The following is a 12,221-nucleotide window of genomic DNA, read 5'->3' on the forward strand; positions in this document are numbered from 1 at the left end:
CGCGGCTCGCGAGCCACATGTGGCTCTTAGGCCCCTTGAGTGTGGCTCTTCCACAAAATACCTGGCATTAGGCCATCTGTAACCTTCTCTAGGACACAGCAGGAAATGAAAGTCTCCTTCCTGACGTTCCCTTATCATCTCCTATGCTTTTCTGACGCTTCCCTGCCCTGTCACCTCGCAGCTCCCGCAAGGAAGCAAATGCAAGGCGCACGCTCTGGGGATGAGCACGAGTCTCCTTCCCAGTAATTCCTGGAATAGCCAGACTCGGCTGCAACTCTGAGCTCACCCCCTCGGCTTTCCCGGCCTCCCCACAAAGAAAAGATGATGAGCCGGGAAGACTGAGAGGTAGAGACGACACCCAAACAACTGGCCACGCACCCAGGAGGACACGCCCACCTACCTTGGTCAAATCCATTCCAAGTTTGAGCTGCGAGATGAGATGGAGAATTACACTGCGCTGATCCTCCATGACGCCCAGTTCTGCCTCTTCCTTGTCTTCAGTGTCACTTTTTTCATCTTCGGACAAAACCAATTCAGGGCCTGAGTTCGGCTACAAAAAGATCATCAATAAAAGTCAGCAGCGGGTCCGGGGGAAGGGAGCAGCACAGCACGCGAACCCATACACTTGGCAATGACGGAGGGAGCCCGGTTCTGCCCCAGGAAGAATCTCTCTCTAAGCCAGAACTATTGGCCACAGGGTGGAGGATGACCCTTTTTGGGATGCAGGTCATCCTGAGCTACTGCACATGCCCTCCGATCTCCCCACCACGTCCTATGAGTGAGCCTTCTGGCCTAAGGAGGTCCCCTGACAAGAAAGCTCCCTGTCCTTTAAGAAACTAACATTCAGGAATGAGCCCCCTTAACCTTGGCCACTCCCAAACAATATTCTATTAACTAGCACAACCCAGGACACTTTATATCTAATACAATTTTTTCTGTGTTTAAGGGAAAGATCTGATACCCAAGGGACAGGCTGAAATTACCTTATTTTGTGAGAAAATGTACCCTTGACTGTTTTACATCAATTAATATCACAACAGCAAGTGTGAAAAGTGAATTGGCATTCATCTAGGGACGGAGGCAAAAATGAGAAGGTCAAGACCAACTCGGAGGCTTTGTAAGAATGCTGAGGTCCATGCTGGCCACCAGACCCTGCTTTCCTCATGCAAGTTTATTAATGCAATTGCTCAGCTCCATTTTTCCAAGGACATAGAAATCAAAACAACAACAGGCAAGTGAATAAACAGAATGTGCAGAAGGGAATGACTGCACACAAAGTTTTCAAGACCCAAGAAGTTTTCTGGCGACCATGTCGAGCTGTCTGCAGAACTCTGCTGAAAAAAGTAGTAACCACTGCACACTTATCTTTGTCCTTATGGTGCTTGTTTACATGTAAACAAAAACACTGCACACAACATTATACCACTGTTCCTAAGGACTGCCAGACACAGTGACGTCAGCATACAGAAGTGAAGGCTCAAAGGTATTACCTATAAAAGCATACAGACTTGCCCCAATGTCCATGCAAAAATGAACGGTTTATAAACCACACTGGACAGAACTATCTCATTTTATTTGAAGGCACTTCCAATCCGCAAAGTTGATCTCAGTGGTCGAGGTAGTTGTAACTGTCTGGCCGAACAGACACGTGCCAGCCCTTCCTTGCAAGCACCCCAGAGGAGACAAGGTACTCCCCCTGCCCCAGGTAGGCATTTTTAAAATTTGAAATTAAACAGCCATTTTCCAAGCCTTCTCTGAGTAACCCCACGTCTGGGCCGACAGTGGGGCCGCCTCAGTGATGTCCAGGGGGCTTTCCCCAGCCCAGGCTTGGGTTTCCTCCAGAGCGTGTCTGGCCTCATCGCAATGTGTGGCATCATCGGCAAGTGATTGATTTCAGAGAGGAGGGTAGAAGGGAGAAAGAGAGAGAGAGAGAAACATCAATGATAAAAGAATCATCGATAGGTTATCTCCTGCACGCCCCACACACAGGGGACGAGCCCGCAACCCGGCCATGTGCCCTGAACTGGAATCAAAATGTGATCTCCTGGTTCATAGGTTGACGCTCACTCACTGAGCTAGGCCAGCCAGGCAGTTGCTACTTCTTTGTGGTGACCTGGTAGGCGGTAATTTGTTATCAACAGACTTCCCCTCAACCCAGGGCAGCTTGGGGAGGCAAGGATCATGCCTGGGCATCTTGCTTTGGGAGAAAGGGCGTGGGGGTGGCAGGCAAAGTCCTTAAACATCTCAACAACAAAGGTAGCTACATTTTGAGAGCAATTATTTCTGCTTGAAATGAGTCGTTCTCACAAAGTACTGATTGCAAGCTAAACAAATCAATAGCTCCGGTGAGGCAGCCATAAGCTTTCTGAATTAAAGAATGATCCTTTCTTCTGAAAATGGGATTTCCCATTTGCCCACAAGCCGGTACACAGAGAACTCGCCATCCTACCCACTCAATACCCCACTGGGTGCCACGTGCTCACAGACCACCTGGGACCGCCACTGCCTCCTGCTGTCGGCCTGACTTGAAAGTTAAGCCCAGCTCATCCCCCATTCCAGTAACCAAGGAAGCCTTCAGCAAGAACCGGCTACGTGACACAAAGAATGTGCATGAATGTGCACACGAGCCTCTTCAGCCCTTACCATCACACGCGACATCACGTTTCCTCTGTGTCTGCTGATGACTCTCAGAGACACTGGCTCCAGGAGAGAGAAGGAGGGCTGGTACATGGGCCCCAGAAACCAGGGTCAGAGCTCCTGGGGCCCTGAAGTCCTGCCAAGGGAAGAGAGGCTGAGGGGAGCCCGACACCCATCTGCCTCCTTGGCTCAGATCCTTAGCAAGCAGTGCCTTAAGCAGAGGCAAGGATCCAGCAATAGTTCTGTCTCCCACAGCTTCTGAGAGCTTGCCCTTTCTCTTACGGGAAGGTTTGCAAAAAATCCTCCTGCCCAACCTCAAGTAAACAATCAGGGGCTTTAAAAAAAAAAAAAAAAAAAAAAAAAGCTGCTTCATTCACCACATTGTTAGTGAAACATCTTAGACAGTGGTCACCAACCGGTGGTCCATGGACCTCTAGAGGTCTGTAAGGCCTGAAAGGTTGGCGACTGCTGTCTTAAAGAATAGCCACAATTCCACCCTCACTGGGACTCAGTCCTTTGCAGGAAGTTGAGACCGCCCTCTGTTTTGGGTCCAAATTGAAGGCATTGCATGGATAGAACTGTGGGACTCAGTTCAAAAGGTGCCCATTGGCAACATAAATACGTCAACACCCACAAAGCACCTGATAGCAAACACTGCAAGAAATGGAGGGTTTGGTCCAGCCCATGTGGCTCAGTGGTTGAGCATCGACCTATGAGCCAAGAGGTCACAGTTCAATTCCCAATGAAGGCACATGCCTGGGTTGCGGGCTCAGTCCCCAGTAGGGGGCGTGCAAGAGGCAGCTGACCAATGATTCTCTGTCATTATTAATGTTCCATCCTCTCTGCCTCTCCCTTCCTCTCTCTGAAATTAAATAATAGTAGTAATAAAAGAAATGGACAGACAGGCTTGGGAAAAGTTTTAAAGACAGAAAGCCTTCTTCCCTTTTGGGGTCAAGGGTTGTTGATTCTGCTACTCTGATGTAAAATCCAAAACAGCGCTAATGGGCACTGGCTCTCAGTCTGTTCTCCATAATCAGGCCCATGTGCCCATCTGCGTTTTCACCCTCCCTCTCCCAGGGCTCTGCTACTGTCTGGGGCATCCCCACATGCCCACACCCTGGGATCCCTATGGATTTCTGCTTGTAAAGTGATGACAACTGCCTCGAGGTGGTCAAATGAGAAGTGGTTTTATGATGCTGAGAAAATTCATAAGACTTAAGAAGAATCTTTAAAGACCTCATCCCCCAGAGATCTTTGCAAATGAGCCAGCCAGCTCAGCCATAAAAATGTACCCAAACTTGAAGATAAAATGGAATTAAAATGTGTTTGAAAGAGAAGCAGGCTTTGGAATAATGAGGTTCTTAATAAAAACAAAAATTATGACTCAGTATTTCTTCCATGTGAACAACTCGGGGCTACAAAAATCAAGCGACTCATCATGCCTATTAGCAAATGCGGGCGAGGACAAGAAATCTGATGAAGCGCAGAAGGCCACGTGGCAGGCTGGGGTTTGGGGGCCACTCCTTGGTAGCTTTGTGTGACCTGTGCCCCAGAACAAGGGTTCTTAATCTGGGCCCTACGGACACTCCTTAAGATATCTATCACAGCCCTTGATGTTTTATATAAAAATTGCATGTCTGGGCATTTTTCTGGAGACAAGGGATCCCTGCTGATCTTGGATACTTAGAAGAGTGTCTGGCCCTGGGCTGACCTCGGGGCCTCTCAGGAACCAAAGGGTCCGAGATCCTGTAATAGGGAGAGACTCTTATGGTAGGAAGCGGTCCAATCAGTCTGAGCATCTGCAGATGCACCCCTGCCCTTAACCACACTGCCACTTCTCACCCAGCAGGGGGCAGCACGCCCACAAAACTAGGGTGAGGCCCAAACCAGAAGCAGAAGTGTGACTGTGTTCAACAACAGTCTTCTCCAGGGGGACACCATTGTAGGGGACTCTCTTTAACAAAAATCTGATTTTTTTTTTCAATACAAATGTAACTTCCAAGCAAGACCGGCATTCCAATCTATTTTATTCAACACACATATGTAATTTAACTACAGTTTGGGTCAGTTCCAGGAAAAACCAGGAAACAGACATTTATTTTCAGAGTCCATTCATTTCCTTACCGCAGGCCTCACTACACCCCCCTCCCTCAAATCTATTCCCCTTTCTTGAGCCTCATTGCTATTTTCCTTTTCTCAGACAGTGCACATCCAACCCATTCTTTCTCCACAATGACCTTCGCTTCTTTCTTAACCAAAACCTGGCGTTCAGAGAAGTGCAGCCAATAACGTATAAGCAGTTTGACCTACTAACGTCCTCTTGATTTATCCATGCCTATTAGCTTAGGGTCTTCCCTCCAAGGGCTAAATCCTCCCTCAGAGTTGAACCACTTGGGGAGAGGCCTGTGGGGTGGCATAACCAAGCTCTGAAGAAGCCCTTTTCCTGTTGAATAGGGAGCAAGTCCATGCCAGAGCCGTTACATCACAGACATGCAGATGCCAGGGGGTCTACACGGACTAAGTAGGCTCCTGCAGTGTGGTCTTCTGCCCAAGTCAATAAGCATCATCCGCAAAACCGAACACATGGAATTAAAGTGATCTGTCACTATCCTGAAAGTCCACCTGAGCCAGGACAGGAAACACAGCCAGGGAGAGCAAGAACATCCAATTCTCCTCCAGCAGCGAGCACACTGTAGTGCCATCGTTTTAAAGCCTGGCATCTCTCCACGCACACGGCTAGCTTGGCATGGAGGCATGGGGCGAACCGAGCCACACCAAAGAGCCTTGCTACTGAAAGACAAAAAGCAAACATTGAGCAGATGGTGTCTTTATGGGAAAATGGGGAAACCCAGCCATGCCAGGAAGGAAGCCTAGTGTCGTGAGGACCACAGAAAGGTGGGCAGTGGACGAAAAGACCCAAAGCACCACCCTCCATGTCCTCAAGAGAGAGAAACGTCATGACAGACAGCAGCCCGGGCAAAGGAGTAACCAGGGAACGTGTGTCCTCACAGGTAACTTACTTCTCATCCCACAACTACACAGAGCATGCAATCACATGCAGCAATGGCCACCAGGGCAAATCTGCTTCTGTCCCCTAGGGAATAAGAATCAATAGAAGTTGGTCTGCCAGAAAATGAAAGGGACTAGGAAAAGAGAAATGTGAAGCTGAAACATGGATACGGGTTAGGGGGCCGGAGAGATGGGAAGGAAGGTAAGTAAAAGACCAAGGAGAAGAATGAAGAAACACAGTGACTACTGGAAGAGAAGCAAGGGTTCTGAGTGTCTAAGGCAGGGGTGGGGAACCTTTGTTCTGCCAAGGGGCATTGGATATTTATATCATCATTTGTGGGCCATACAAAATTATCGGCTTAAAAATCAGCCTGCTGTATTTGGTCAGACATTTAATGAACTCACTCCTAATGCCTTGGCAGGGCCAGACCAAATGATTTCGAGGGCCTTATACAGGTACAGGCCAGATGCTCCCCACCTCTGGTCTAAGAGGTACAGGTGCCCAGGGACCAACTACTGAACCAGTTTTTTTTTGGGGGGGGGGTTCTAATGATAATGGTGTTACTGTCATTGACATCATTTATGGAATCCATAAAACCAAGGATTCAGTCCCCTTTCCCTCCAGTCATTTCCTTTTTCATTTCAATATTCACAGCATATTTAACCAACGTATCACAATCATTCCTTAGCCCTCAATAGTGTATCTTCACATCAGTAATATTTTACATCCTAGGAAGCCCCCTCTCGCAGCCCAAGGTCACGAACACTGGCGTAGCTGCACGCGAAGACGCAGTCCAGCTCAGTACACCAGTCAATGGCATCCGCCCAGCCTGGGGTGAACAGAGATGGGCCGCAGTCCCGCGAATTCCTCTTGGCATTTTGGTCCCTCGTCCCCCAGGAAGAAATGGTCATCGCACGACTATCAAGTGCAGGGCCCTCTCCCTCACATGCTGGGGAGAACTACCTCCCCTGAGGACACACGCAGACGTAAACGTTTTGTGATAGGAATGGAAGAGTGGCTGCTCCTGATGGCCTACTGTCCTTCCCACGTCTCCTCCGGAACGGTCTCTTCTGCGCCTGCCTCTAACTCCCCCACGTGCTGGGCGGAGGGCCCCTCAGTTGACTGGATGATGCTCTCTCCTGGTCAGAAATCATACCAGGGAGCTTATGGTCTTCAGATGGTGTGTCTAGCTCAGCGGATGCACCTTGGCCCTCAGGCAGGGCAGCTGCCGAAGGCTCTTCCCGTGCAACATCTTCCGTCTCAAACATCCTTCTGTTCTATGTGGAGCCACGTCCAAAGCCGGGTGGCAAAACTGCGCGCCGAAGGCCACCACCCTATTTAGGGGACTTCGTCTTGCCATTTGGAGGTAGGTACAATGAGGCCGCTGCGGGGGGAGGGGGGGCGGGGAGACCCGACGGAGGCGTTGTCTCTGATCCTTAAGAGGTTCGAGCACAAGCATGCCCACACAGCGTGGTCCCAGCTGCCGTTTTGGAGATGTGAGTTGGTGGCCACTGACATCCCAGTCCTTCGGCTGCCTCCCAGGGGCGGCGCTGCTGTCTTGCTCTAACCACACATACACACACACTTGCCACACTTGGCTCTCATAGACGGGAAGGACAGAGGCTCCTCCTGAGCAAAGGGGCCGACCTGCAGAGAGGGTTAAGTTTCAGTCAAGCACGCCCTGGAAGGCAGAGGGACAGCATCAGCCGAGACAGTCAGGGATCATTCTACCCGTCGGGGCTCCTCTCCAAGCATTCAGAGGAGGCGACGGCAGCCTCGGTCCTTTCCTCATTTCCACATTATCTGCTTGGAAAGCAAATGAAAGCACCAAAGAGAGGAGCGGGGAAGGAACAAAGACAGTCTAAAGAAAGGACCAAAAAGCACAAGCAGCAGCAGCAGCAGCAGCAGCAGAGTCCCGGCCGCCCACATGCAGGAACCAAGAGGCCACAAGCCACACAGCCGAGTGCCTTTGGCCTCGATGTCTAGCACTGCAAACCACATCCAGGCCGGGACTTCCTGAGAGCAAAGCTGGGCGGGGTTGAGGGGCAGGGTCCCCAGAGCCCTCGTTCTGGGTGTCGCTGGCTGGCAGCATGGATCGCATTTCCAAACGGCCAGGAAGCTCGTTAGCACAGGGATCAAAGTCACGAGGAGGAAAAGAAAGAGGCCACAAGAACAGAACAGCACACAATCCCAGCATCCCAGGAAGTGTGGAAGCATAAAAGGAGAGCTTTGGTGCAGAGGCAGCCCTGAGTGTTAACCCTGCAAGCACTACCTTCCGCCCGTCAGGCTCAGGGTCCTGGTCTGTGAAACGGAGGCGGAACCACCCACAGCTCAGAGGAAATGCCTGGCAAACGCCACTGCTCTGGCCTGTGGCTTTCGCACTGGGTACGTGGCGGCACCTGTGGGCTTGTGAATCTGGAAGCCACTGCTTAAGCCTCCCCCGGACCCCCTCCTTCCGCAGCACCCCCCTGGAAGCTGTATGATGCAGCCCATGCTCCTTTCCCAGGCCCCCCCAGCAGTGAGGACACTCAGGGCTCTGGACCTGCAAAAGGTCCAGGGCCCCCACACAGGCCATGGCCCTGACCTTCAGGTCCTGGATCTGGGGCTGCACCGGGAGGGAATTCACAGAAATGTCAAACAAGTCTCAGCCAAGCCCTAACCGGTTTGGCTCAGTGGACAGAGCGTCGGCCTGAGGACTGAAGGGTCCCAGGTTCAGTTCCAGTCAAGGGCATGTACCTTGGTTGGGGGCACATACCCAGTAGGGAATGTGCAGGAGGCAGCTGATCGATGTTTCTAACTCTCTATCCTTCTCCCTTCCTCTCTATAAAAAAAAAAAAAAAGAAAAAAAAAAAAGTCTCAGCCAAGTGCACAGCAGACCCAGAAACCACAAGAAACAAACACAAGCAGCAAGGACAGTGAATCAGAGAGATAGGCCATCAACTAGCCCTAGAAGACCAGCTACGGTCTAGAGCACATGTGTCAAACACAAGGCCCGCGGGCCAAATCCAGCCCACCAGGCCTTGCAATGTGGCCCGCACCGCGCTGTCATCACTGCACTCCGCTGTCAGTTTATGACATTGTCAGTTTATGACTGTTCAGTAAACCATTCGGCCCGCGATTTAGGCTGGATTTTAGATTTTGGCCCCTTCTCTGATTGAGTTCGACACCCCTAGTCTAGAGTGACAGGAGCAGGGGGCACGCCACCCATGTGGCCATGTTCCCTAGAAGGCCGGGAAAGGTAGGGAAGGAACTCATGCGAGATCCATTCTAGCCTTCCTGGCCGCTGGTAAGAGGAGAAGCAAAGAGCTAAGACACAGGGTGCACGGAGTGGAGAGCAGGCCCAGGTCTGAGAAAGTTCCCATCACCCCAGCCGCCTCGGATGCCCCCAATTAGAAAAGCACATTCGGTATTAGAATATATGGATGGCCTAGATGGTTTGGCTCAGTGGATAGAGCGTCAGCCTGTGGACTGAAAGGTCCCTCCATTCCAGACCTTATGACTAGACTCGTTCCCTTGGGGAGCCTGGGTTGTGGGCTCGATCTCCAGTAAGGGGCATACAAGAAGCAACCAGTCAAGGATCCTCTCTCAGCACTTATGTTTCTATCTACTTCTCCCTTTCCCCCTCCCTCTCCACAAAAATACATTAAAATAAAAAGAATATAAGGATGCTAAGACAGGGTCTCTGCATTCAACAACCTTGAGTGCCTGATCTTTCTTTCCTCCAGCCCCGGTGGAACCGGTGAGTTCCGACTCATCATTTGAGGCAGTTCAACCACAGTTGAACTGTGGGCACCTCCATCCTCACAAAGAATCTAAACACCCTGTGCACGCCCACTGGCACCTACGGAACTGCACTGATGTGCCCGCACGGCTGCTTCCCAACAGGAGCAGGAACCTCAGGTCCCTGTGGGAGAGAACACTGGTGATCTGAGCTGGCTACTTGGGGCTCTGGGGAGACTGGACTTAGAAGTCACCTCCAGGGTCCGGACGGAAGAATGCTGGGGACAGTGGTGGCCCCGGGCTTGTCAGCTTACCCGAATCAGAACTCCTTGGTGACAGGAATCCTGCCGAATATGGGTTTTTTAGAATCCCGATACAATTGCTAGTCTTTTCTAATGGGTGCTCAATAAAAAAAAATAATAATAAAAATTGAGGAATGACTGATTTTTCAAAAATGGTGAAAACTGGAGTGTGCAAAGGCAAAATCCAGATTTAAAGTTAAAAGGACAGCCAGTCACACAAGACCGCATGTATATGATCCCACTTGTATGAGACATCCCCAACAGGCGAATCAATAGGGACAGAAAGGAGGTGAGTGGTTGGCAGGGGCTCAGAGGATGGGTGGAATAGGGGGTGGTAGCTAGAGGTATGGGGCTCCTTTCAGAGGTGATGAAAAGAGTTTAAAATGGCAGGGGCGGCACATATCTGTGACTATGCTAAAATTCATGGAATGGCATACGTTAAGTGGGTTAATTATATGGCATGTGAATTACATATCAAAAAAGCTGGTATTTAAAAATTAAAATAAAAACTAAAAGAACACATGATGCAAAGTCAACAAGGACAGAAGGAAGGTCATGACCTGGGTGACCCGAGAGGCCTGCACAGAGACAGACCCTGGGCTGGGTCTCCCCACAGAGCAGCACTTAGGGCAGCGGGAGAAGGGGGGGCATCCCGACAGAAGGAGTAATGGGACGATTGGGGAAGTCTGGCGGAGGCCGGACGGTAAGTGGTTTGACCTTATGACTAGATGTGTTCCCTTGGGGAGCCCATCTGAAGCCAGGGCTTCAAACCACTGACACTCTGATTTATGACTTCTAAATTTATAGCTCACGGTCAGCCTTCTCTCTTGAACTCCAGCTTTGTGTCTCCGGCCGCCTAATCATCATCTCCCCCTGAGCTCTCTGTGGCGGATAGAGGTCCAGGGGTGCCCTAGTCCCTGGAACCTGCGAATGTGGTACTTTGCAGACACCAGAGTCTTTACAGATGTAATTCAGCTCAGGGCCTTGAGGTGGGGAGAGTCTCCCGGTTACCCAGATATAATCTCGTGCATCCTTAAAGGACGGGAGACTCTTTCCTGGCAGTGGAAAACGATGTAACTAAAGTGTGGCCAGAGAAATGCAGCCTTGCTGGCTTTGAAGGTGGAGGAAGGGGCCACAAGCCAGGGAAAGCGGGAAGCCTCTGGAATCCAGAAGTGGCCGGGACACAAGTTCTCCCGGAACAGCTGCCAGAAAAGAACATGGCCCCGCCAACGCTTTGACTTTAGCCCAGCGAGACCGGTATCGGACATGTGGCCAGCAGGACTGTTAGGAAACATGTTGTTTCAAACCTGGGATCGTTTGTTATAAATAGCAATATACAATTAACTTATCTAATAAGAACATCAAACTTTGGATGTCCAAACCAGGCCTTTCGATGCACACCTCCAAAATGTCATCCTCCCCATTTCAGTAAAGGACAGCTTCATGTTTCCAGTCACTCAGCCAAAAACCTTGGCACCATCCCCAACTCCTCCCTCTTGCTTGTGGCTCAACCGCCCAACACACCCATCAGCAAATCCTGCAAATTATACCCAGATCTGATCGCTTCTCACAACCTCCACCACCCTGGTGGGCACATGGCACTGTCATCACTCAACTCAGATGGCAACAGCCTCCCAATTAGTCTCTCACGGCCCCTCCTCTACTATATGTCTCCTCAGGGCAGCCAAAAAGCACCTGGAATCATAAAGCAGCTTTTAGGGAACTTCTATGCTCAAAACTCTTCCCACTTCTCTCATCTTCCTTCCATCACACTTCCTTCTCTTCTCCACTCATCCCCCACCAGCCACCTCTGGTTCCTCCATGACTGCCTCAGGGCCTTTGCACCTGCTGCCACCACTCTTCTCCTTCCACATCTGTGCGTGGCTCACCCTCTCACTTCGCTCAGACCGTTACTTCCTTGACCCTGACCAGGGCCGCTTCCTGGCCATCACCACCTCCCTCTGTCACTGTCCCCAGTTCTACTTCTCTTGGCACGGATCGCTCTCAACGGTATCTACTGTAGACCCATTTACCGTATCTCCCCATTGTCGAGGGTCAGCTCTCAAGAACCAGGACTGTGTTTTGTTCCCTGCTGTGTCCCCAACAAAAATAGTCCCTGACACTGGCGTACTAGTTGAATGAGAAGATGAAGCAACCATTTGGCTTTCCCCTTTGGAAGGGAGAACCACTGATGCTTTCTTATGGGCTGGAGAATGTAACCCAGGCCCCACGGGGATTGACTATGGGCAGGGGCGATGAGGCACCGAGGACCAACCCAGAGGACTCCTACGCCATGGTCCAGTGTGAGGGGACCGACAGGCACCGGGGAGGGGCCGGCGACATGCTCCACATCCCCCCTTTTCCTCGATTCAGCAAATACACGCGCCGGGCTCTGTGTGATGCACGGTTAGAAGCACAGACGGCACAGGGCATGGCCTCGCCTCCCTGGGAAGCTGCAGCCTTGCTCTGCAGACAGTGGTTTGGTTTGGGTTCCCATTTGTGAGACCAAACAGTGAGCTATCACAGGGCACGGGAAGCAAAGGGGGAAAGAG

At 50.9% G+C, this 12,221-nt stretch overlaps 1 protein-coding gene across 3 annotated transcripts in view; it reads right to left on the minus strand.

Annotated features, from left to right (window-relative positions):
- The window catches only part of OSBPL10 (oxysterol binding protein like 10), a 196,882-nt gene that overhangs the window by 17,222 nt on the left and 167,439 nt on the right, over positions 1 to 12,221 (minus strand). For all 3 annotated transcript variants that reach the window (XM_084902489.1, XM_084902487.1, XM_084902488.1), the window contains one exon: positions 401 to 550. In XM_084902489.1, coding sequence (XP_084758615.1) covers positions 401 to 550 — 150 coding nt within the window. The remainder of the gene's footprint in view (positions 1 to 400; positions 551 to 12,221) is intronic.

The sequence above is a fragment of the Pipistrellus hanaki genome, assembly GCF_964339955.1.
Source record: "Pipistrellus hanaki genome assembly, chromosome: 13".
NCBI classification, from domain to species: domain Eukaryota; kingdom Metazoa; phylum Chordata; class Mammalia; order Chiroptera; family Vespertilionidae; genus Pipistrellus; species Pipistrellus hanaki.